General features: G+C 43.8%; 1 protein-coding gene across 1 annotated transcript; it reads right to left on the reverse strand.

The window, feature by feature from the left end:
* Positions 1–289: 289 nt before the first annotated feature.
* sv2ba (synaptic vesicle glycoprotein 2Ba) lies at positions 290–26059 on the reverse strand. The gene is made up of 15 exons (XM_035629251.2): positions 25937–26059; positions 25632–25767; positions 16766–16799; positions 12004–12696; positions 8009–8189; positions 6186–6337; positions 5497–5630; positions 4871–4960; positions 4503–4616; positions 4251–4339; positions 3407–3571; positions 3176–3309; positions 2679–2879; positions 2397–2556; positions 290–1769 (listed from the first exon to the last, which is right to left on the reverse strand). Exons 4-15 carry the CDS (start codon positions 12470–12472, stop codon positions 1586–1588), a joined length of 2073 nt encoding a protein of 690 aa, XP_035485144.1. The 5' UTR covers positions 12473–12696; positions 16766–16799; positions 25632–25767; positions 25937–26059; the 3' UTR covers positions 290–1585.
* Positions 26060–26104: the final 45 nt, after the last annotated feature.

Below are 26104 nucleotides of genomic sequence, written 5' to 3' on the forward strand. Positions count from 1 at the left end.
GATTGTTGGCACGGGGCGAATCAGACCCAAGATCTGCGAAATGATCCTCTTGTGTAAGTTTTATTCACTTTATTGCAGTTAGACATCTGTACGTTAATGTGCCGTTATATTGGCTTGGTGGTCAGTGTTACATTTAGACAGGGCCAGGTTTTAAGTCTCGATGCTAAGCTGGTCGGCTGCTGGTTCTCATTTAAATCTTGCATTTCCCAGAATGGGAATATAAAGTATTTCGAGTGTCTGACCTGTTTCACACCTTCAATGCACATTCTGCATTAACCAGGAAAAAAAATGGATCACAAGCCCTCAGCTTTATTCAAGTCATGACGGAGCTACTATTTTACAACTAATATACACAGGCCTACAATATGTACACCAACAAATACAGTATTGTTAATTAGACTATTGTGTTTCATTAAATTCACAGATGCGTGGATAACAGCCCCACGCGCGCGCGCACACACACACGACTCAACCATGCCCCCAAAAAAGAAAAAATGCTCCATAGAAATCTTGACACGTCGTCAGAAATGCAGCAGGTTCTGTAAAGCGGTTCTTCGTCAGAACATTAAAATGAGAGCATCATATCAAAACATTAAATCTCACAGTTTTGTATCATTCTCTTTTTTTTTTAAGAAGGAAAAAAAAAAAAGACAAAAAAATAAATCGACAAAAACAAACAAACAGAACAATTCCTTACACGTTGTCATGGCAAGATGTGACGGATAAGACTCCTACAACCTACAGAACACAGTACAAGGACACACGCGACGTGTCAGACGTGAGGACAAGACGACGAACGGGGAGAAATACATCCAGTCGGGGTCAAGAGGGCGAAGTTAACGTAAGTCGAGGAGATAAAAAAAAAAAAAATATGAACATGTAATAAAATGGTCAATCCAAGTTCATGTCTACAGAGAACAAACCAAGCAATAACGTTTATTAAAGACTAGGACAGTGCAGAATAAATAAAGACGGAGTGTATGAAAGAAGTGTTTTCAACTCTGAGCAACAACCCACAGTGATAGTGCTGTTGAGCCATGGCAGTGAGGCTTATACTACCTGTCTGTCCTTTTTTTTTCTTCCAGCTGGGAATGAAATCAAAGCACAACATGGTAACATGGACTACATTACCTTTCAAGTACAGATACAACTTCATCTCAAATAAATCTTTCTTTTACACAAACCTCAAACAAAAAACAAATGTTGCTATACCGTGGTTGTGGGTGCGTGTGTGTGTGTGTGTGTGTGTGTGTGTGTGTGTGTGTGTGTGTGTGTGTGTGTGTGTGTGTGTGCGTGCACATAGATGGGAATATTAAAAGGAAATGACAAACACTGGTTTTGTATGGAGCTCACTGAAGGAACAGAAAGCAACACTGGTCCATGTAGGCAACCGAATAGGTTTTCAACATATTTAATCAATACAGTATAACCATGACAGACTGTAATAAACACAGGAAGCACAACATGGCCTCGGTCTTTTTGTCTTTCCGCTTCAGTCGAAGATGCCACTTTTCCACAAAACCAAAGAAGCTTTCCCCATAGCGATACTGTGTTTGGGGCCTGGAGGCTGCGGGAGTTTGGCTTTTCAAGACAGGATCTTCTCCCGCGTTTCGGGCAGCTTGAGAGCCACGAGGCCTCCGCAGACCAGGGCGGCGAAGGCCAGGAAGATGGGGATTATCTTGGTGATGCCGATGAAGGCTGCGAAGATGAAGCTGGCAATGATGGTGGCAAACTTACAGATTCCATTCAGGATGCCGAATGCTGTCCCCCTGCAAAGTGGGAGGAAGATAAGGATAGATTAGATGCTAGGCCAGAGCCAAGAGGAACAATGTAATGTTTGCTAATCCTCTGCTCCAGACAGCCATCGTCTTGTCCTACTCTATGTAAGCAACTATAATTAGGAATGGCAGGTCTTAGTGCATGTGATTCCCCCTCATGCAACCATTGGCCCTCCCCGCGTTAACAATACCCATTTTTTTGCCCCTTCTCCGAGCTTTGTTCGGAGCACAAAAACACAGTTAGCATACCACGGTGCTGTTGAACCCAAAAACATCATGGCCACCCTTCATTTTTCATACAGTCTGTGGGCTACATAGGATCCATTTTTATTTAGAAATAAAAGCTATAGAATATGTTATTGCGTAAATTGTCAAGTATGACGGGTGTAGCGACAGTTGGCAACGGCCAATTGAATATGTTTTGATTGGGCAAGTCAATTTTTCACTTGGCAAGACCAAAAGATGTACTAAATGCAAAATATTGCCAGGGGTTTCTTTTTTAAATTCTTAGCTGGAAGTCCAATTGAACTGTATCTCCAGTATTTGTGCAGAAATATATCACAAACCCCTGTATTTGTGCAGGGGTGGATTTGGACCATTGGGGGTGGTGGACTGTACCTTTTAGAGGATGGATAGAGTTCCACGGAAATGACCTCCAGCCCGTTCCAGGCTGCCACGCTGGTGCCGTAGAAGAGACACTGCCAACATATTACAGCTCCTTGACTGAAACTTAACAGCAGCAGGAAAGTACAGGCAGACGAAACCAGCATAGAACCGCCTAGATAGATGGATAGATAGATAGATGAGTACTGAAACAAAATAAAGCAAAGACCACAAACAAACTCCGTCTGACCTAGGTTACTGTATCTATACTGTATTGGCACTTTCTGCGGACCGCACCTATAATTCTGATCCTTCCAATCTTGTCCATGAATAACGCTGAGATGATGTTGCCAGGCAACACGGCCAAACTGCCCAGGAAGCTGACCATGTAGATGACGATGTCGTTCTCCTCCTGGAAGTTCAGATGGCAGCCCTTCTTCGGGTGGAGGAAGGTGGTGTTCTCCATCCGGCACTCTTTGAACTTTTCGTGCCAGAGGTCTGGAGAGAGGAGGAAGATGTAGAAGGAGGCCATGCTCACGGAATATTGGTTCATATTTCACATCAGACAGGAGTTTTCTCCTTTTAGTGCTGGAGGATAAACACACACCAAGTTGTGGGTAATATGTAGTTGACTGTTTTAATACAGTGTTGAAGTTTCCATCTATATATTATACTGTGGTGATAATTGATTGATTTTTTGTTTTTTTTTAGCTCTGTGCTTAAATGTTCCAGTGATATGAAAGCACCTTAAACATTTTACAGTTATTCATCACTAATTCTGTGAGGGAGCCTACCTGTGTTGTAGAAGATCGTGTTTTTGAAGGTACAATTGTCAAAGAAGGTGTTAGTTGACTTGACATCCTCAAAGTAGCAGTTCTCAAACAGAGAATCCTCAAACTTCACAGACCGGATCTCAATGTTTGCAAACCTGGATGAAAAGAAAGAAAGAAAGGACGTAAAGCAGCAGCAGAGACACATCGGGAATTGTGTCTTTAACAATTGAGACGTGATAGAGGGGCAGCTACTTGTCATGGATGTACTCTCCCTCGCGGTGAATTTGGTTGACGAGAGAGAAGTTGAAGTGGAAGTGTTCGACCCGTTCCCGGTGAAACACTCGAACCTTGGACTCGTATTCTTCATACTGCATGTACTTGATCATATCAGGGAACCATACTCCCAGCCCGTGGTAGCTAATACAGACAAAAGACATTTCACAAGACTTATGTTAGGGAAAACCTCAAAACAGGAACGTGACCTGCCCATAGCAACAGTGAAAAATGATGTGGTTTTTTTTATTATTAACTGGGTAAATTGACCCTTTGATTTCAACAGTGAGAATCTTGAGTGAGGTACTATCTTCATATCAGAGTTTGTAGATCTCCGCTGTTTAAAGGAAACACATTATGCTTTTTCAGTCTTTCCCTTTCCTCTAGTGTTATTTAGGTTTTCGTGTATGTAAAAGATCTGCCGAGTTAAATAGCCCAAGGTCTGCGGTAAAGGGACAGCAAAAACACTACACCAATCACAACAGAGTGGGCCAGCTGGCCAATCAGAGCAGACTGAGCTTCATTGGGAAGGCGGGGCCTTAAAGAGACAGGAGCTGAAACCCAGTGTTTCAGACGGAGGCTGACGAGAGGAGCGGCAGGAATGGACTGTGTGAGGGAACCAATGTGATTCCTCAACATTAGAGCAAGTGGACATTTTCCAGCAATGGCTCAAATTTAAATCATGAGCCCGAATATGAGCATAATCTATCTCCCTTGATAATAATTCTGAAAATGCATGAATCAAATGCAAATCTACAAGTGCATTCTACAAGGTTTCGAGGCCCAGATGTCAGCGTGGGGTAGATGTTAGCATGTCTTTTACCTGAAGGCCAAGCAGAACCAGACAATAACCAGTAGGAGGCCCTGCAGTCTCAGCTCTGGAGCTGATAGTGACATGATGTTAGCCATCACCTGAAAGACGGACAAACAGACACGTGTCACTTCCGCATGAAGACAAGGGGGTAGAAATGGATAGTTTAGTGGCAGATATTTCGTGTGAAATAATCACTGCAGAGTTCCTTTTTTATTTTATTCAATCTGTACTGTAGTGCAGGATTGATTCGTTTGTAGTGACCTGTTGCAGCATGGTCATGTGTCTGACGGTCCAGCGCTGGAAGGCGGTGCCAGTGTCACTCTGGATCTCTATGAACTCGTCGTCCTGCGTCTGCGGGGTCTTAATGTTGGTCACCTTCACAAAGAGACAGGGTGGGAACATAATAATTAAAACCTCCTCAGTACTATGATTTATTTTTATTCACAGAGTGGAAAAATAAATCAGTGTCTAAAGTTCTCATTTGCTCATGGACATATTAATTCCTCTGAAGAATTCAAACATGGTCAATGAAAACATGTTGTATATTTTCTATTATACCATAAGGGGCCCTATAAGGGACAATGCTGATTGTTGCAGACATTAGCCTTTATTATGGTATAAAGTCTTACGGTGAAAACTCTCTCCGGCTCCCCCTTGGCCTTCCAGTTGGTGTCGTGAACTCGTCTCAGGATCATCCAGGCCTCGTCATGTCGGGAACTCTGAAAACACAGACAAAAAGGAAACTCATACACACACTTTACTATCCATGATGAATATCCTCTCAGAGTTTTTCAAGTTTAGTAGTGCACTTAATACAAGAACAACAATTGTAATCATTTAAAATTCATTCAGTTTCATTTTTGCGACCTAAACTTTCCCACATACTCCGTAAACAATGTTCCCATCATGTCTGCTGCTTATCAGAAGGGGCAATGTGTGATAACTTGGGGTTGTGTGTGGTATGAACATGTTGGCGCCGGTAACACACAAATACAACACCACATGTGGTCACAGCTCTGACAATGTCCTGCATGAGAAACAGGGGTGGGTGGTGTTCTGGTGATGTCTTAGCAGCCCGTCGCTACCTTTGCACAGCAGTGGGATGTTGCAGTGGTGGCTGATGACTCAGCGTTTTTTTTTAAGCCAATCACAGCTTGATGTTTAATCCTGTACACTGGCATAATGAATATTAGGATGTGGCAATTATAACTGCTTGCTTTCAGTCTAGGGGGCGGTGGGGGGTCCAGCCTCTAACCTCCAGGAGGAAACGTGGACTCTCCGGCATGAAGATGACTCCGACGAGAGCGGCCAGCGCAGGGAAGAGGCACACCAGGATAAACAGTCTCCAGCTGTGCATCTGGAACTCTGAACCGATGGAAAAGCCCCAGCCTGGAAAAAAACAACCGATAAAAAAAACAAGTGAATAACATTTTATGCACAATCCTAATTTGAAGCAGCGGTTTATCTATTTTTGCATAAGTCATCTGCGGTCAAATGATTGCATTGATTAAAATTGGGTCTGTTTTGGATTCCCCCAGAACTGCTTTTCTAGCCACGATGCTGCCGAGACGTCCAATTGTTTTACCATGAATTATTCATATATATGGCAAGTAATTGCGGAGATAACTTCTTAGGATGAGGGGGAATTACCAAGCACATGGTGGGGCTACGAAATTAATTTAGCTGCATCCTGTTGTTCACGCGGGCTGAAGAAAGAAGTCTGACATTTCGGGGAGCTCCAGCAGTTATTTGAATTTTAATTAAATGTCAAATAAACATTTTATTATCTCCGTCTTCCAAGCTTATGTATATTTGAACATCTGTGTGCCTTCATTTGCCTCGATATACTGAACATGTATGTTTGTGTGTGTGTACCTGTTTGTTAGTCTGCGCGAGTGCGTGTGTGTGTGTGCGCGCGTGTGTGTGTGTGCGTGCACGTGTTACCATAGTGAGGGATGATCCCCCAGGCAGTGAAGGAGGCGTACAGGCCTCCCAGCATCCAGAACATGCACAGCCAGCTCAGATGTTCTCCACGTTTATCCATCTGCAGGAACTCGGTGAAGTAGGTGTACACTATCGGGATGGAGCCGCCAATTCTGGAGGAGGAATCACAAGATGTCTGAGTCTTATAATGTACAGTTAATATATATATATATATATATATATATATATATATATATATATATATATATATATATATATATATATATATATACTTTTCTTTTTACATAAATGATCCATCTTATGAATAACATTTGTTGTGATCTCTGGCATTTGAGCGCCTTCCCCTTGGTTGCCTTAAATGTTGATATGTGGGAATTGATCTTGTCCTTTTGTCCTCACTATAAGGTAAATCAACTCTAAAGCAAATAAATAGCCAAGCATATAGGTTTTTGACTAAATATCACCTTTTATGTTACGGATGTTCTCTGCTTTGTCAGGTTTATTTTCAAATGTAACAATCCAAGGAGGCAATTAAATTAAATTACTTGTGATTAACGGCATTTTGTGATTCTGACCAATTGACCAAGCCAGGAAATTAAATTGAGAACATGTTTGAAATTAGGAAAATAATTCATACATGATTCATATGAGATTCAAGGTTTATTGGCTGGAGGTCTAAGCACAGCTTCTGGTCAGAGACTAGACAAGAGCAGTGTCACTTTTTGTTTTTATTTCGACACAACGCTTCACCCTTTGTTTCAGTGCTTCTTCCTTTACTCAGGTCTCTGGCATCTTCTTTTACAGTAATTCATTTGACATCTATATTTAAGAGATTCAAAAAAGGTTTAATCGGAACAATGAAAAGAAAACTGCCATTTAAATGTGGGGCCCGTTGTCACTGTGACTCAGCAACAGCTGAACATTTAATTGTGGATTTTATTTTAATTTGGCCTGGCAAATAGTTCACACATCAATATTGCAGGTCTGGGTACACTCTGGCTGCAATCATTATCAAATAAAACAATGTGTCTTTGAAAGCTGCCAGAGCAATCTGTGCACAGCAAAGGTTTCACCCCAAGGTGCTGCCGACAGCACGACATCCTGCAATAAAACGCGAATAAGAACGCAAGCAAAGATCATCGTTCTCTTGTTTTAATTAGTACAACAAAGGAAAAGCTCTGTCCAAGTGAATTTTGGCTCGTGAGCAGCGTAAAAGTTAATGTTTCCTTTGGCTGGTATTAATAGTTTAACAGTGTGTGGCACATGCCGGCATGTTGTGTAGATGGCAGCGTAAAATATAGATGTCATGCATTTGTTGGACACAAAACTGAGCTGGCCGTGCAGACCAAAACCTTTCTGCATTTTCTGCATGGAGCCGACGGATCCGCATCATTTTGGACTGGATATGAGTAGAGGAAGACTGCTGTAATGCTTAATCCCAGTGAGGGTAAGTGAAACATGAATAATGTGCTTGTTCGGACGGGAATAAGTTCAGATAAATAACCCAATGTACTCCACTAAAACAGAACCAGCTTGGGATGAAGCACTTAACAATAGGACCAGTCTCTATTGTAGTTCTCAGCCGTATTCTGTTACCCTTCATGTAGGGCAAATATATATATAATTTTTTTTGTTTGCTTTTGGACTAAAAGCCATGTAGTAAAGACAACAGTATAATACAAGAGTCAGCCTTAAGGAAGAAATAGACTGTAAAACATAAATGTGTTATTTCAATGAGAAAAAAAAAATGAGGTAAGTATACCTTTCAACCAAAGACCGGAAATGACAACGTGAACAAGAATGCAAACGTGAAAGTGTTTTACCCGAAGCCTGAGCAGAACCTGAAGAAGAGGAAGAAGCCGTAGCTGTGAGCGAAGCAGGACAGGAAGGAGAAGACCAGGTCGATGGTCAGCACGTAGATCAGACACTTCCTCCTGCCCATCTTATCACACAGTCCCCCCCATACCAGGGCCCCCACCATCATGGCCACGTACACCAGTAGACCTGCGAACACACACACACACACACACACACACACACACACACACACTTCTCATAATCCAGTTCAGCGCTTTACTCACATAATACACACTTGATCTCATTGAAACAAATCATACACAACATCACTGAAATGAGATCTACTATTTAAAAAAAAACCCATTTAAACAAGGACATGACTCCTGATGTCCACCAGGGGGCTCCCTTTACCTTTCTATGACCGCGGAATCACAGAGAACTCGTCACACTTCCTGTTACAAATTCAGAGTGACGCATTCCATCAACATTGTGTTCTCTGATTGACATTTCTGAATAATTATATTCAGAAGATTATATTTATATATAAACTGTTTTCTTCTTCATTTTACCCCTACTCTGCCGTCTTCTTCTTGTTGAAAGGCCATAGACCATTACCGTGACCCACTGTGCTGTCCAATACTGCACCAAAGAGATGATAAAGGTCATGTACTTCGTCTGTGTGTCTCTGGGGAGAGTACCACTCCCTCCCCTGCTGTTGGTGCCAGGACTGAAACCTACAACCTCGCGCACCGTCTCCATCGTTGAGTTTAGACCTGTAGGCCCATACCTCCTGCCCCCTCCGTGTTTTTACTACACACGGCCATAATTACAGTGGGATTAAGCAGCTTAACGGCACGTGGAGCCATAGTGTGCACCTTCCTCTGGGGATTACCAGTCGTTCCAAATGCGCTGGAGCTCCACACGCCAAGCTGCACATCCCGGGCTCGTTCATCAAGTGACTGCTCCGGGGCCCCCGGGAGACAAAAGAGTCGAGGCCAACATCGCAGCTAATATCTCGGCCAAGTTGTTGCTCAAGGCAATGTGTGCGCCTTAGATATGTACATGGACAGGTTGACAGGACGGCCTTGTGATTAGGAAGCCGGCTGAGAGACACAAGTATGAGGTGGAGGCCCCCCGAATTGGCCCCTGCAGCAGCAAGCGTCAGTGCGCCCGCTGCAGTGTCCTTGAAAACAAAATCAGTACATTCGCCGGGTCTAGATGAAGGGACGAGGAATCTACCTGAAACCATCGCGAATGGTTTGCAGAGCATGAATTGTCCAAACATAAAATATGTACTGTTGAGAGAAATGCTAACCACAATTAAAACAGGTCCTTTTCATTAAGTATACATGATATTTTCATTTAAAATTCACCTTCATTCAGACTATTAGAGATATTCACTAGAGCTACATTTCTTTATTTAAATCACAGTGTCATAATAATAATAATAATAATAATATCACGTTCATGTGAGTTTTAGGATTACTGAACAATGGACGCCAGGCAGCATTTTCCCCAAATGATAACAGTGTTAAGCCATAAGGTTCACAGTTATGTCACTTCTGCTCTTACCTATCCCAGGCTGACTTAAACAGGACAGGTAATGGAAGTTGTGAGAGTTCCTGTCCTGCACCGTTGCTTCCTGAGTTCAAACTTTTATGGTGTACACATATGATGTATGTTCAGTATGTGGAAATGATGTGCGACACTGACTTAAAACAGATTTCACTGCACAAAATAGGTCTTAAGGTGTCACTACTGTTTGAGTTTACAGCGAGGTTCGACCGTTGTGCAGCTTATCGAACTGCCTGACATAACTGTTTGCTCAGCGTTAGACTGCTAATATGTGACTTTTGAAGAACATGGGCGTAAACTTAATGGTAAAAAGAAAATGTTTAATAATGTTGCAAACCGAGAATCTTTTAAATGACATTCATATAACATATTAGAGCTTGAATTACAAAACTTTATGCCAGTTTATTTCAATGATTTCAGTTATCTTAGCAAAATCAGGTATATTATATTAAATATTATATTCCTTAAGTTAAGTTTGCCATGTCCATGACACCACGCAATCTTTGAGTTGTATTGGTCCAAATTTGATTCAGTAAATTGAAACTTGCTAGTGTGCCGCAAGGAACACAAGCTGGATTTACAGAGGTAATGTCACATACAGTATGACAAATAGTCTGATTGGAGTACACAGAAAGAAAAAACTAGATCACTTGCATGAACAATGCAGCCATAAAATACAACAACAAAGATCCCCTGAAACATACAAAAAGTTATGTTCTATTTAAAGGGGAAAAAAACCCTCCCTGACTGATATCTTGACTGACGTGATGTCTGAGAGTCGCAGACACTAATACAACTATAGAAATGAACGCGTAGCACTGAAATGCACGCGCCCTCTTTGCCACAGTACATATAGCAAGAACACTTGGAGCAATTGCCCTGAGCTAGTTGGTGGTCAAACCTCTGCAACTAGATGAAGCCTGGGATTTAAAACCTGACAAGACATGAAATTGTTCCCTGCCCTGTGTCCAGCATTGTGTTTCCCACTATGAGCTGTCTCGTGTTTTCATTCTACAGATAATACAATAAATAACAATGAAAACACTTTTAAAGGTCAGTCCATCAAACGGCCTCCTCTTTTTAACAAAATGTTTGGAAGTCCGTCGGCTACCCAAGACTAGAGTAAGGATAAAAACTCAGTTCTGCTCCCATGTGTCCGGTTGAGCAGAGCATGGGCACGAATCGAACAGCGTCGTGCTGCAGTATCTACTTCACCTTCTCAGCCAGCGATCTGTGCTCCCCCTCCCGCTCTGCACAAACAGACGCTGTGTGTTTCTCATTTTTTCGCCGGGGCCTTCCTCCGCCCGTCGGAGGGCCTGCAGCGTGTCTGACAGCTCGGCAGCGGGCACTGCAGGCCGCCAGGCTCGCTGACTGCTGCAACATGCCCCATATTAGCCCGGGAGCACACGCTGAACACAGTCGCCGCCGGGTTCCTCATCAATCTCTTGCAAGGCCTCATCCCCGGGGCCTGTTGTTAAGATGAAATGAGCGATCCGCAATCTGCCACGTCGCCTGGCTACACACGTGGTCCGGGGAAATAAGGTGAGAGGCTGTAATTTGCAGCTCGGATGTCTGCACCGGAGGTGAGGAACAGATGTTTTTCGAGGAGCCTTTGCCAGTAAGTTGTGTGTCGGATGCTTCAAACAAATTCCAGTATTTTTTTGGGCATGTTTACTCTTGTGTTATATACACACAATCTGACATAATCAAACACTCATCATGCGGCGTATCACTCCTCAAGTCACCTTCCAGAGACATGTCGCACCAATGCTCGCTGGAGCTAATCTGGTGGCTGACGGTGGACCCGAACTCTGCTCGGACACTGTGTAGCTTGTGTTTATTATTTTTGCCTCAGCCAAGAAAGACCCAAGGCCCTTTTCCCCCTAAATTGTCCCAGTGGCCGGGAGATCTTTTCTGCTTGGAGCTGCAACCATTTGCCACCAACAGCCAAACATGTGCAGGATCTCGCTCCGGCCAAGAACAACAGCAGATTATTTCACAGATGAGCGAGTGGGGTAAAGATTAGGAGTCTTTGACACATGATCACGATTAGCTCGTCCTGCATGTTTCCAAAAGGCTGTATGTCTGTCACAACCATAATTCAGCCAGTTGCTCCATCGGGCAGTCGGCCTTTGATCCGGAACGAAATGTCTCGGCAACCGTGGGATATGGGTCGCAATGAACTCTGACTTTTCTCTCCAGCACCATCAGGTCCAATTTGATTTTTCTCCAGTACTTTAGTTTATGACCCAAACTCATGACCTTCCCATCTGACTCAACTGCCCTTCTCTGACACAACTTAACAGACACGTAACTCTTTTCAAACGGCCGCTGTTCTCTCAGTAAACTGAAGGTTTTCTCTACGCACACTCAGCAGTGGGACCCCTCCTCACAATCCGTGACCTCAGGTTTCCCCCCTCCCTCCGCCCTCTTTGCTGTCACTTACCCAGCAATCCTTTGTCAGCGTTGGATATGCACATATCCTTCTCAGCACTGGGCAGAACAAAGCCGACCACGAAGCCATCCACCCCGTCGGCCATTAGTGCCAGGCCCAGCACGAAGAACAGCGTCCACTGGAAGCGCCCGTGGCCGCAGTCCTCCATGATCGCCTCGTATTGCTCTGGCAGGTTGTCCTCGTCCTCTTCCTGCTGGGCAGCCAGGCGCGCCTTCCTCCTGGCTTCCACCCGAGCCGCCCGTCGCGCCTCCTTGATCTCGTCGGGGTGGGGGACGCCCTGGTACTCCCCCTCGTACATCTGGTTGTCCTCGTCTGCCCCCTCGGTGTCATCGCTCGCAGCGTCCTCGTCCTGCGGAGGGTAGTCCGACTGGTAAGGGTAGCCCCCTCCGTCCTGGGTGTAGGTGTACTCTCCGCCCTCCGTCACCTGCTGGTTCACGTTGTTGTGGTAGGGGTCGTCCATGGTTCCTGCCGCGCGTCAGGGGAGCAGCACTGATCGACTGTAGCCGTGGCACGCTGGAGAAGCTCAGGTCGTCGGCTATAAGGACATAATCCTCCCCGGGAGCTGTAAGTTGCTTCAGGTGTCCAAATGGAACTGCAGGTTTTTTCGTTGTAGGTCTCAGGTTTAAGGCCTCAGCAGTTGAGTTGAATTATCTTCCTTGACGTGCCCAGTGCTGCATGTTGAACCTAAAACACAATTAACGCCACACATCACAAACTGTCTGTCAGCAAAACGGCAAAGACGAACGTACTCGTAGAGTAGAGATGTGAGTATTGATATTCAGTCCCAGGCAAACTGGGTAAACATGTCAATACAACCAGAAAAACAATGTCACGTCCTTATTATTGTCTTAATTGTTTTTATTTCATTCCCATAATTGACATTGATTGTTTTTCCCCGGCTCCTTGTGGTTTGGCTTTAATTCCCTTTTCTATCAATTCATCCAATTTAATGTCATTTATTACTCTTTGTAAAGCACTTTCAGGCCCAGCAAATGATCCCACTCAGAGGTGAAGTGGTATAAGGAGGGAGGGAGCAGTTCAGGACTCCCATTCTAGCCCTGTCGGCTGCTTGTCCTTCAACACGACCAGATAATCTCATCGTGTCCCCCCCCCCCCCCCCCCCCGCTCAAACGGTCTGACGCCATTTTGATCCATCACGCAGCGCTGCTGCAGCGACGACACAGTCAGATCTGTCTGGATTTTTTTTTTTTACAGTGACCAAGGGCCAGAAACACCAACGGGAACACACGCACACACAAGCTGCATATCTTTCTGGTTGTCACAGACGTCACTGAGTTGATTTAGCAGAACTTTGCAGTGAAGTAAAGCACAGATTCTTACAAATGCGAGCAACTGTCAGCCTGAAGCCGGATCCTCTGTAATTTGGAGATAACAAATGCTGCCTCAGTGCAGAAACGCTTTGTGTCGACCGGGTTGCGTGGCTGAATGCCAAATACAGCACGCAGTTTTTTAAGATAACACAAACCTTGACTCATCTCAACGCGCAGTTCAACTGTGTGGTGCTTTTTGTGTTTCGTTCTTTTTTAATTTTCACTCGCGCTCGTTTGCTTCTGTTTCACATTCACATCTGGAGGCAGAGCAACTCCCGTCCTCTGTGCCCTGTTCGAGGGCACTGACAGTTCTACCTCCAAAGCGAAAGGGGGTGTTTTTGCAAATCAATGCAGGCTTCAATTTGTAAGAGAACACTGTGTTATCCTTTTCAAAAGTGACAAAGTCAGGACCGCTTCTCTTTATCTCATCAACACACGTGTTGCATTCAACATCTGTATCTTAATCAAAACATACATGAAAATTGCTTCATGACACATTGAGCATGTCATTTATTTTGTATCTGACATGGACTCAAATGACATAATGATGTTTCCAAAAGAACAGATATTTTTCCAAAAGTCACAGTGATTTTTTTTTTTGCAGTTTCCAGAAATCTTATTGCGAAGCTACTGATGACAGAGAGATACAGGCACAGTTGCAATCTTATTATCCAACACTGGTTTGTTTGGTTTGGGCTGGTCTGTTCTGGTTGGGAGCCAGGATGACGAACACTGTCATTTTAATCCAGATTATACAGACTGCAGATTTGTCTTCTTTTTTTTTTTTCCATTTCCGCCCCGTTTGCCTCACATTATTGTTTCATCACGGAACTCATAGAGGTGGCTGTCGCTACGACAGTGGATTATTGAGTCTGGATTGAAGCACTGAAATGTACTTGCTGCTCGTGGATATGTAGTTTTGAAAATCCCATCATCATTGTGATAATGCATGAATCTGTTTTGTTGCCGGGGGTAATGAGAGGAATTGCTGTGCCTTGATGTGATGTGATTCCCCCCCCCCCCCCCCCACACCCCTTTCCATTTGTTGTTTCCTTCAGTAGTGTGAATAATACATGAACGATTCAGGAAAGAAAGTGAGAGGATGGATGCTCGGCCTGGTTGAGGGAGGCGGTGTAGCTTTCATCATCCTGCTGCAGCTCCTTTACTCACACAGCTGGCACTTACATAACAGTTAGACTGCCTGTACTCACTCTATTCCCCTGTCTCCCCTCTCTTCTAACTTATTGATCTGTGTAACTATTTATGAATGTGTCAACTTGACAACCCCCCTACACCTAACACACACACACACACACACTGACTCAGACGTCAAATCAGCATTTATGCCTGTGCAGAGTTTGAATAGGTCATGATCTGCCTTCCTCCGAGAGTGTCCCGGTGTTGAAAAGTCAAAGAGCCCCTTTGAATCGTGAAAATCAATGTGTGTCTGGGGTTTAACAAGAAGCAGAGAGGTCGCCATGTAATTTACAGAAAGCTGTTTCAATCACGCGGGTGACCTTTTCCTGTTCGCATCATTTATTAGTTCGACTGGGCCTAAATCTGTCGTCTTCGCTCCATCGGTTTCTGGTGGCACACTCTGCAAGGAGCAACAGAACCACGCAACTCACGCTGCTGCGATAATGGATTTTGGAAGAACACACACACACACACACACACACACACACACACACATTTATTCCATGACCCCCCTAACCCTACCCCCCTACGACAAACCTTACCCATAACTAAGACTTGCCTGAGCTTTCCCAGACTTTAACTTAAACCTAACTTAATCCAACCCTAACCTAACCCTATCCTTAAAATCCATCTTCACCATAACATATAAGGATTTATGTTAAGGGAAGTTGGTTTTTGTCCCCACAAGGAAGACAAGTTCCTTTGATAAGGTTGTGCAATAGTAATACCTAGACAACACTAACACACACACACACACACACACACACACACACATGCACACACACACGCATGCACACACACACGCACGCACGCACGCGAGCACAGTCCATACACCGGTGAAGCTGCTCTGTGTCTCAGTTGTCAAACTTTGTTCAAGCAACCCAGTCCAGTTGTTCAACACAACCCTCCTCAGCTGTGCTTTGTGTTTTTTTCATTAGTTTTTGTTTTGTATATTTCCACACTCAGCGACGGACCTCTTCCTTTTGCAAATAAGGTGTTGTTGCTTTCGGGAAAGAAATGTAGAAATGGACACAATTATCAATCAACTGTAACACCCCCAAACTTGTTTCAGGATATTTTATGAATTATCCCCCTTGCCTGGATTCTTAAATCAATTGTTATGTACGCATTTTTATCATCTTGCTTTTTCTTTTTGGCTGTTTGTCCTTTTCAGATGTCTTCATCTGCCCCTGAGGTGGCACCTGCAATATTACACTATTTGTTTCTCTCACCCAATCTGCTTTTGATTCCATTTTTATCTGTGTTAAACCTGGAACCCGACAGCTGCTTCAACACCTCAACAGGTTTTTTTGGGGGAAATGAAGGCGTGCCTTTTTTTGGCCTATTATGTCATCTGCATATCTGTATAACTAGATTTCCACAAGACATATTGCTTGTCCAGGTACAAGAATGGCTCACATGCTAGTTTGCACCACCAGGGTTCTACTAAGCGACATAGTGAGGGGGCTTGACTCCCACCCGGGCCACAGAGATTACAACATCGGATGGTATAGGTTGTTGTAAAAGCATGCTGTGGGTAAAAGCATCAGGTTGCATCGACTACATTGCAACCACTGTATTTGGTGAAATAACTCGAGCATCAAAAGCAGTGAGTTGAGTTTAATCTCAGCTCCTCTGTGACCTCGACAGGTCAAAGAACTATCCTGTGTGATTTCCGGGGACAATCTGTCTGCTAACCTGTCCAATGCAATTATTAGTTTAAATAGTTTCTGTGCACCGTAGTGTCCAGTCATTTGCAGAGCAGGAGTTGCCATTCTAGGCCATATGAGATGTATCACATGATACTCTTATGGTAATACCTTTCCATAAAAAATCCTGCTGAGAGTGACCGTAGATTTATCCTCCATGTAATGGAAAATCTTTGTACACATCAGCTTTGATCAATAGCTGTGTCGCAAAAAAATATACTAAATTATATAATAATTTTAAAGAGTAACAGGGTGACTTAAGGTTGACCTAATGAGAATTTACTAATGGACTTGAATGTCTCTTTGACGGTATATGGATTTTTTCTTTCTTTATTCATGATAATGGCTGAAAAATTGTTGCTACGTGTGGATGTTGTTGCAAATCGTGGACAACATCAATTGTAGCATTCCAGGTATCATTATTTTCAGTGTAAATGATCTCTCACTTCTGCACAAAGTGGTATGACAAAATAACAGACTCAATAGCACATTGCAGCAAACAAAAAAGTGTCTTACCGGAGTTGGCATTCCCCTAATATGAAAATGTCTTCTGAAAAAAACAAAAACAAAACAAACAAGCATAAATGAATAAAAATGTTATAGTCCAAGTAACATTTTCACATGTCCAAATCCTACATGTCAGTTTATCCTCAGGCCGTCCTGCAGCCAAGCCTGACGGATTAGGATCCAACTTCACGACCCCACCCCCTCCCCAAACCACACCCCACCTCCCTCACCACGGCTCATTGCCGCAGGAAACTCCCCGCAACTACCCCCCCCCCCCCCCCCCCCCCCCCCCGCATCCAGGACTCAATGGTACAGTCCTAAAGGTTTAAATAGCAACAGGCTCCACTGACACTGAGTGTAAACTGTGGAGATGCTCTGCAGGATTCTTTTTTTGGGGATACTCTGGATGTCTAAAAAGGGTAACTTCACAAAGAGGTCAAAGGTCAACGTCGGCTTCTAGAAACAGTTAGGAGATTTCTTTGTATTTCAAGGACCCATCAGCAGGGCAGATGCTTGTTGTCATGGAGACTTGAATCTGGGCCTTTAGTGGTTTGCAATCATTGGAAGAGATTGTGCATGATTTATATTCAAATTAAACACTGCATCAGCCCGTGCAATCATCCCAATAGTGGACTGTCATGGCATATTCGGAAAATGGTTGTCTATAGTCACATCAGCCAGAATGAACACCTCTGTCCCATAAGCAGAGAAGTGCATCTGTATGTGCAGTCAAAGTGACTGGTTTGAGACACTGGTAGCTGCTCATCCATCCCGAGTCTCTCTGCACAGGCGTCAGCAAGAACGGCTCAAATATTCCCCCTTTTCCCTCATAGCAGGAAGTAAGGCCTGGTGATTTTTTTCTTTTCTTTGGGTGTGCAGATGAGGGCTGAGGTGATTACAGATGTGTCTAAGTGGTACCTGTCGGAGATGGATAATCATAACTCTCCTGCACCACATGTCATTCCCGTGGTTTACGAACAGAAAATACGTTCAGAAATGGAGGGAAGGAAGCCCTGATGCCACAGAGGGAACGGCAGTTAAGGTCGAATGATATGGTGTATTGACGTCAGGCTTTTCCCAAAAAACACCGGCCCCTCTCGCCCTCTCCCACCAGGGGTTGGTGTGTCTTCCTCAAGCTCGAGTTTGAGGGTTCTGCGCAGTATCTTAGCTGTTCCTAGGAACTTGCCTTAACTCCCCACATCTTTTCTAACTCTTCCCACTGCCCTGGTATTTTTCAATTTTCTGGTGTTCCTACTATCTGATGTAGCTGTCGCTGGAGATTGCTCGGGATTGATATGTATGTGTGTGTGTGTGTGTGTGTGTGTGTGTGTGTGTGTATATAAAAATAAACCCAAATATATTTAATTTACAATCCGACAAAGAGTGGTGAACATCACAAGAGAGAAGCTGGAACTAGGGATTATTTGTCATTTTGATCAGACAAAATATCACTGTTGATTGACTAATGATAGTGAAAGATACTTTTAATTGCAATGTGAGTCAGCGTGCAGCAGAACATGTCATTAGATCCAACTGACTCCCACGTTCATACACGTTTACAGATGCGCCCTCATTTTACATGAATTAACACATTGCAGTCATATATTATAAAAAAAAGAATATTGGCACTCCGACTCCTTGTTCACTACTTAATTTGTTGCATTGTGGGATCATTTCAGTCCACTCATACAGTAAAATATTACTCGCAGTAAATGGATACTGCGCCCCCCCCCCCCCAGGACATGGTATAGCCTGCTATGGGACATCATTATAGAGAGTAGATGTCTTGCGTAGAGGCAAAGCTCTCTAATCCCAAGGCCAGATAATTCGAGTGCAAAGAGGATTAGCTCCACCCCAGCAGAGCCATTGGCTAAATTTAGCTCATACACTCTATGTCTTCACCAGTCTCAATTTAACCCCTCCTCGTAGCCCCGCCCACGACTCCCTTTACCCATCCACCCAGGCACGCTCTCTCCACCAATCACACGCTGCAGTTCCTTCATTACGCCATTGTGACATGCTGGGGCCTCTCCAGCCAAATAATCCAGTGTTAAGGCCCAACAGGCGGCGCCCTGCATGCTGTCAAGATAAATGATACCGAGTAAAATCACTTCTCTTCGTGATCTTGTCGGTGTATGTTTCCCTGCGAGGGAAAGTTAGAGTTGTGGCTGCTACCTCCCCCAGCATCTCTGCCCTTCGTCGGCAGAGCCTCGTCCCCTGGCGAACACACTGGGATTACGGCCGATGATGCCGGCTGGCGCAATCCCTGCGATGGCGAGCAAACTGCATCACGGAGTGGTCTCATGTAAGCATCCAGGAAATGAATAGCTTCCACAGGGAGGATTCTGGGAAAGAGTGATAAACCGGGCCCCTGCGTCCCTTTGGTTTCTGGTTTAATTTGAAACCACTGTCTGCTACTTAGCTTTATTATTTTCCTCCAGTGAACTCCATGATGAGTTCAGGGTCATGTGAATGTTTGTGTCTGTTTGTCTCTGACACTTGACATCCCCCCGTAGTAGCTGCTATAGGTGAGGATCGGGGATTTCAAGCTTATTCCACAGAGTCTGTGAAATAAATGTCTTCTTGAATATAATATGAGCTTTTGTTGACTTGGGCTAAGGAAATAATTCACTCTTGCGTCCTTTATTTTTAAACACAAACGCTTGATATATGTCAATGTTGTTTGCTTTCAGGTAGATTTTTCTGAAATATTATTTATTGGCCCCTCTAGGTATATGAATCACCAACTCAAGTTTCATTTCTCTTTCCTTTTTTTTCATGCCTCATCATTTGTGCGTGGGAGGAAATATAACATTAAGGAAACTAGACAGAGGAGAGAGACGCTAAACAAAGCCCTGCTGGTACAATTACTGCATGTGGGTTTGTGCAATTTTCCTCTGCCAACTGGGCCTTAATGGTGTAAGTGTTGCATTTTTGGGTGGAGGTTTTTTCACAAACACCTTTTTTAGGGCTGTAGAGCAAATCTTTAATTTAAAAATCATACACACAAGTGGTGAAAAAGTCTCTGACGTGATTAATAGTGTAAAATATTAATGGTTGCAGAGTATCTATTCCAAGTAATGGTACAGTTTGGATTAGGCGATTAATGTCTGTCTGAGTCCTCTGCAATGCAGGGATGGTAATATATGAAATGTACAATTCTTCTTTCCCTTGCTGGTTAAATAGTGTTATATACATTATATTTAAAACCACCAGACCTTACAGGGGAATATTCAGAGGGATGAGTCAGCGACAATTCATCAGACCCTCCCTGTTTATTTCCCAAACCGTGCTTCTTTGAATTATGTGTGTGGAGACACTGTGCCTTCACTCCGCCTGTTTGCACCTAATTAAAGAGCAGAGATCTGCTGGAGGTAATCTGCTGGGCTTTAGTGAGTGGAGGTGGGACGTGGAGGTGGGTGGGAGGCAGCATGGTCCGACTACCCCAAATCCCTCTCATTGGATTGGACACGGCACTTTGGCTTAAGTTACCTGACCGGCTCTCTGGCGTGCGCTCAGGATTGAATACGCGATATTGAAGTCACGTACACGAGACGCATCGGGGGTTGAACTATGACCTCAAAATCAGACATTGTGGGGAAAACGACCTGCTGTAGGGGCAAATTCCCATCATGGTTTCACTAAATGCTCCGGAAATGTGTGAGCGCGCACACATTTACACACACACACACACACACACACACACACACAGAAACAGAGCAAATGAGAGAGAGAGTGTGTGTGTGTGTGTGTGTGTGTTTGACAGTGATTTGTATACTGGTGTGTTTAGACAAATCCTATCTGATGTGATCAACTGGACTTAATGACCTGCAGCACCACAGACACTGACATCTTGTGGACAAGAGAGGGACTAATAATATTCATGAATGCTGTTTTATATATATACATAAACATGATTGATTTATCTCAAAAAGATTGGAAAATCTGTGAAATGTCTCTTGCTTTCTCTTTTTGTCTCTTCCTGGGAATGTTTTTATTCTATGGTCGATTAATACAACACAGATTTTAGCAAACACTGTGGTCATTCAATGAAAGCTCACAGCTGCATTCCTCACACTGACGCATGCATTTTGATAGCAGTGATATTCCATAGGTCAGCCCGTTAATGGTTTATAACCATAGATGTAATGAGAGGGAACAAATAAAGTTAGCCGTCCTGAGGAGAAGGAGAAGAACAAGCTGTATACTGACTTGTTAGTTGGATCGATTTAGTGTTTGCTTTTCTTTTCATTTGTTCACAGTTAAAAACAAAGAACATCGACGATCTGTCCTTGAAAAAAAGAGCACACACATTGGCAATATTGAATGCACATCAATCCAACCAGCATGACTGGCATATTGTTACAAGTGCAATTTCACCAAATGGTATCAGGATAAATCTGAATTCCATTTTGACGTTTTGAGATATTTTTCAGAGACCAAAAAAAAAGAAAAGAAGGGAGGAATGGCTGGAGAAATCAAAACACCCAGAGACAAGTTAAAAGTTGCCGGTTACAGAACGGGTATGAAATATGGTGAGAGTTGTTCCACCTGAAAGGTCGGCCTGAAAAAACCCCCAACATCTCTGCTAAAACAAATGGTGCGTGGCAGCTGAGTGAACTGTGTTTCCTGGAAAACAGACAGCGTCAGCCCAGAGGAAGCTCTCGGAGGGCGTTTTTTTTCATCTCTACAGTTTCAGAACTTTTTATGCTGAACTTTGCCAAAATAACGATGAACCGGAACTTTAAAGTAAAAACAGACGGATCATCTTGTGCTGCGCTCACTGACAAGATCAAATATTCAGACAGAGATTCTTTTTTAATATCCCAAGTAGATGGTTACAGTTGAACCTGCAGAAATGTGAGAGGAGTCATTTGTTGTCGTGAACACAAAGGTGAATTATCACATCGCAGTTTTCCCTCAGCTCAACAGAGAGTTTTGGGGTCTTTTAGCTGTTTTTTTTTGGTTTGTTTTTGTTCTACATTTTACAACTCAACTATTTTGGTTCAGAAGCACTCCTCTCATCAACCGTGTTTTTTTTTCCCCCCCATTCGCTGCAGGCAGCTGAGTTCAGCTAAAGCAGCTCTGTTTACCCACTGTGCCGCTGCCTGCCACGCTTTAAACGGCGGAATGACAACGTTAGCGACGAGCTGGCAGAGTCGCACATTTTTTAAAGATGTGTAAATGGCCAGATATTTTCCTCAGCACTGGGGAGCAAACAAACAAAAAAAATAAAAGAAGCACACAGCATTGGAGCATTGGACTTTAAATTGCCAGGGGGCCAGAAGCACGCATCCGAATGAATGTTTGGGGCTAATATGTAAATTTGTGTTTTTCCCTGAAGTCCCCCCCTCCCCAAAAATACAAAACAAAAAAAAAATTGCAGATCTAAATCAAGATCAAGTTGGTACGAAGACAAAAACACAGAACAAAGCGTCTTTGTTTCGCCCTAACTGGTAGCAGCAGGGTAGAGGCAGTGTCCATGTCCAAGATCAATTCATTTCACAGCGATACTCCGACTTCACATTTGAAAGAAGGGGACATCTGCTGCTGTTTGCAGATGCTGTTACGCGTATTAAATAGAAAAAGTAAGTGCTCCAAGATGTCGAACGTGCAGATGAGAGTCTGATCACCACCCATTGTGGTGCACCGTTTCTCGCTTGAATTTTTCCTGGTGCGGTTCGAGGTTTCGTTCAACAGTTCCACTCAAGAGGTCCGACGAGCAGCCTGTAAAATGATCACAAGGCGAGACTGTTCAGTTAACCGTCGTCAATATGTAATATTTAAATCAGCATGGATGACAAGTCCATGCAGTTCTTTGAAAAAATACACATGGGCAAACTCCATCTGCTGATGAAGCTCATGTGACGGGATCAAAAGAACCAGAACAGATACCAAATGGACCTTGAGGTGAATTATTTTCGCAGCTGCAGTTCTGTAGCTCTGGTGTGTGTGTGTGTGTGTGTGTGTGTGTGTGTGTGTGTGGTATGTGGACAGTGGTTTGAAATCACCTGAATCGACCGATAATTCCGACTCAAACAGCGGTGTTATAAGTGATCGCAGACGAGTCAGAATGTTGAATTTGGGAAAAATGGGACTAAATTTATTCTATTGATGTGAAATAATTGGAGAACTGACATTCAGACAGTGTTATCCAGTCCGCTCTTGCCTTTGTTTGGGGCCGTCAAAGTTCCTCGATGCACCGTTAACTGAAGAAAAACAACAAAATCATCGGGGCCCAGACTGAGTGAAGAGAAATGTGGACAGTACGAAGCTGTAAGAAGCTTTGGGGGTGAATTATGAGACAGCATATTCAGCTCTCTGAAGGCACTTCAGCCAAATGATATGCCTCTCGCTCCATCCCTCTCTCTCTCTCTCGTCCAAGTGTTTACTCTTGCCGGGGTTGTTTTTCTCCCAGCCCTATCGCTTCCATCCAAGTCCTCCAACTTACAACACCTCTCTTTATCACTGCACAAAGGCATCTATGTACTTCTTTGGGCCTGGTTGTTTCCCCTGTCTCGCCCGTACACTGCCCTGCTTCGACACCCCCCCCCGCTCCACACTGCAATAATGTGTGTGAGGGCAGCTCAGCATGGTGGTGGACGGGCAGTCTTCTCAACACCGCCTGCCGTTTGTCTACGCGTCGGCGGGTTACAGGTGCTTGGAGAGAGACAATGCTCGGAGCTCAGATGCCTGTGATGGGCAGGAGGGCTGGATGCTTGCCGTCGTACCAACCGTTCTGCGGTTCAGCTGTGATGGAAAGTGTACACCTGGTGTGTTGATAACTGTGTGTGTGTGTGTGTGCTTGATGCGTGCCAGATACCAGTTTGTTTTGCGAGAGGTTGAGCTTTCGGTTTGTCATATCTTCATGGCTCAATTGGCTGTTCCAATTTGAACATGGAACATAACGGCCTGCGTCCCTTTCAAAATCATCAGCGATTTCCTTCTCGTACAAACACAAAAATGGAGTAAATACCAACTGTTCCACAAACGTGCAGAAATTGTATTTTATTCCCCCCGCTATCCATCAGGCTTACGCGTAGGACTCTGTGTTCCGCCTGCTGCAGCTGAAGACACTCCATGGCGGGAGACGGGGTGTTTATTGTGGTTTTTCTCTTCATGGCAACAGGCATTTATTTGGAAAAGCCAGCAGACAACGGTGTGATTCATCCGTAATGGTTTTGTCACAGTCACGATCCATTCCAGCAGATGAACTATGCTGAGAGTGGATCGTCGACAGATGTCTGAATGAGGCCTGATCAGGTCAGCCTTCCTCTCACACCATCAGTCTGGACTCCTAGCGGGCTTATAAAATTATCAAAATACATTACTTAGAATCTGCGAGTATGAGTTATCTCAGACTTCCTGCCTGCGTCATACAAAAAATCCTTTCCTGCCCCAGGGACCACTCTTAAATTATTAACAGTGATTTCATCCGGATGTGTGGGCTCACATGCTAGCAACGCTTGACTAAAAGCCACTGAATGTTCTTTTTCATAGCCACAAACTAAAGGGCTCTGTTCAATGGATGTCACTCAAAAACATAGACTGACCCTAACATGGAGAGGGGTGACTTTAAACACATCATTATCTAATGTGTCCTCCACTTTGAATATGTGATGTTTCTTTGCAAGCTCTTATGAAATTTCATTTCAATTATTAAAAAAAAAAAAAGAGAAGAGAAATAATGACTGGCACAAAACTTAATTTGGTCATTTAAAGCTGGCAGAATGAATTCTCCTTTTCAGCATTGCTCTTCTGCATATAGAAACCTGAAGAAAATTAAGGTTATTCTCACTGAGTCCTTCTAAAGTGTGTGTGTGTGTGTGTGTGTGTGTGTGTGTGTGGGTGGGTGGGTGGGTGGGTGGGTGTGTGTGTGTGTGTGTGTGTGTGTGTGTGTGTGTGTGTCACAAACACTCAAAGTCTAGTAGAAAACATTTCTCACCAGTGGGCTGCTGAGGAGTAGAGGCATTTGAATGCGTAACAGTGCTATAGTTTCTGAATAACAGGTAAACCATTTCAGTCAAGTACAGATACTCAATGATGAGAGGTAAACACTACTGTGCTTGGATCCGTTTCATAAATAAGTAAGACAAAACCACATCCCTGGACCCTTGTGCAGTACATGAGTTCCTGCTTGAACACGTTAGTGCAGGCGTCCCGTGAACCAGCAGAGGGCAGCTCAAACCACAAGAGTTTTTTCATCCTGATGTTAAAAGGTGATACAGTCTGCAGTCATGATGAGACAGCAATGAAACCTCCCTATTGAGCAATACATAAACGCCCACCTAATGTTCGCACCACTGGACCAGCCAAAGTATATGTGATTCACACTTTAATTACGGTGGGATATGGTTTCCACCTCTGACTACTTGGCCCACAATATTGACCACTACATGATACTTTTCTACTGCTCCTACGGAGTCGTGTAATGTGTCTGATGTCATCAGTGACCTTTATTATGCTGTATAGCCTCAATTCACCGTGGCATTTAGGCCTAGATGATATTCCTTGGGACGCGGTGTACTGAAAAGGGGAAGTTAGTGTCCTTCAGCTAGAGTTAATTCGTTTTAATCCATGTTTAGTGACTCTAACGCCTTTTCCGCGAGGTGTAATGCACAGTGGCTTTTTTAAATTATTATTATTTGGAACATAGAATAAAGCAATTATCAATTTACAGTGGCGGGGAAATGTGCAGCGCTGGAGGAAACAGTAAGAGAGTGTGAACAGAGCAGCACATCAAGGTGAGCACAGTTCGCATATTCAGTTTTTTTTATAGTTAGTTAAGTAACGACTAAATGGTGTGCAATAACACTATTTCCACAGCTACCTTCCTCTATTGAGATACGATTTATGTTGTGTACTCCACTTTTACCTTCACAATCACAGTACACTGAGTTGAAGCATGGCAGCAGTTGAGCTGCCTGCAGCGGGGTCGAGGTCCAGTTTGCGAGGTGTTTAGAGGGTCATGTTGATGTTGGATTGCAGCAGGGTTTTTAAAGCATTTTACACTGCTGGAACAAAGGAAAGCGTCAGAATGATTGAAAATAAATAAATAAAGAAGTCAGAAGTTGAATGATGCATGTAACTCATCACAATTTGTTCATTTAATTCAACAAAGGGCCCATTTTACAAAATGGATTGGCATCAGTGATTATTATTATTGTGAGGATGTCCAACCTTTATTGTGAAAAACAGAAGCCCGGAAAGAACATCGCTCGCCGCATCCTGCTCCAGAAATGTGACCGCGACACCCGTGTCCCCACTCACAAAAGTACAATACAATAAATGCGCTCGTAAAATGAAAACACGAGTGAATGAACCACGGAATAAAACCCCTTCGCGGAA

This window comes from Scophthalmus maximus, chromosome 4 (genome assembly GCF_022379125.1).
Source record: "Scophthalmus maximus strain ysfricsl-2021 chromosome 4, ASM2237912v1, whole genome shotgun sequence".
NCBI lineage: Eukaryota > Metazoa > Chordata > Actinopteri > Pleuronectiformes > Scophthalmidae > Scophthalmus > Scophthalmus maximus.

What these genes read in the sequence shown, in the direction of transcription:
- sv2ba (XM_035629251.2), bottom strand. Translation starts at nt 12,472, where the DNA reads ATGGACGACCCCTACCACAACAACGTGAACCAGCAGGTGACGGAGGGC. An exon ending in AGGTTCTGCTCAGGCTTCGG is followed by an intron (nt 6,338 to 8,008) that starts GTAAAACACTTT and finishes TTCCTCCTCCAG; the next exon opens with AATTGGCGGCTCCATCCCGA. An exon ending in GGGGATCATCCCTCACTATG is followed by an intron (nt 5,631 to 6,185) that starts GTAACACGTGCA and finishes GTTTTTTTCCAG; the next exon opens with GCTGGGGCTTTTCCATCGGT.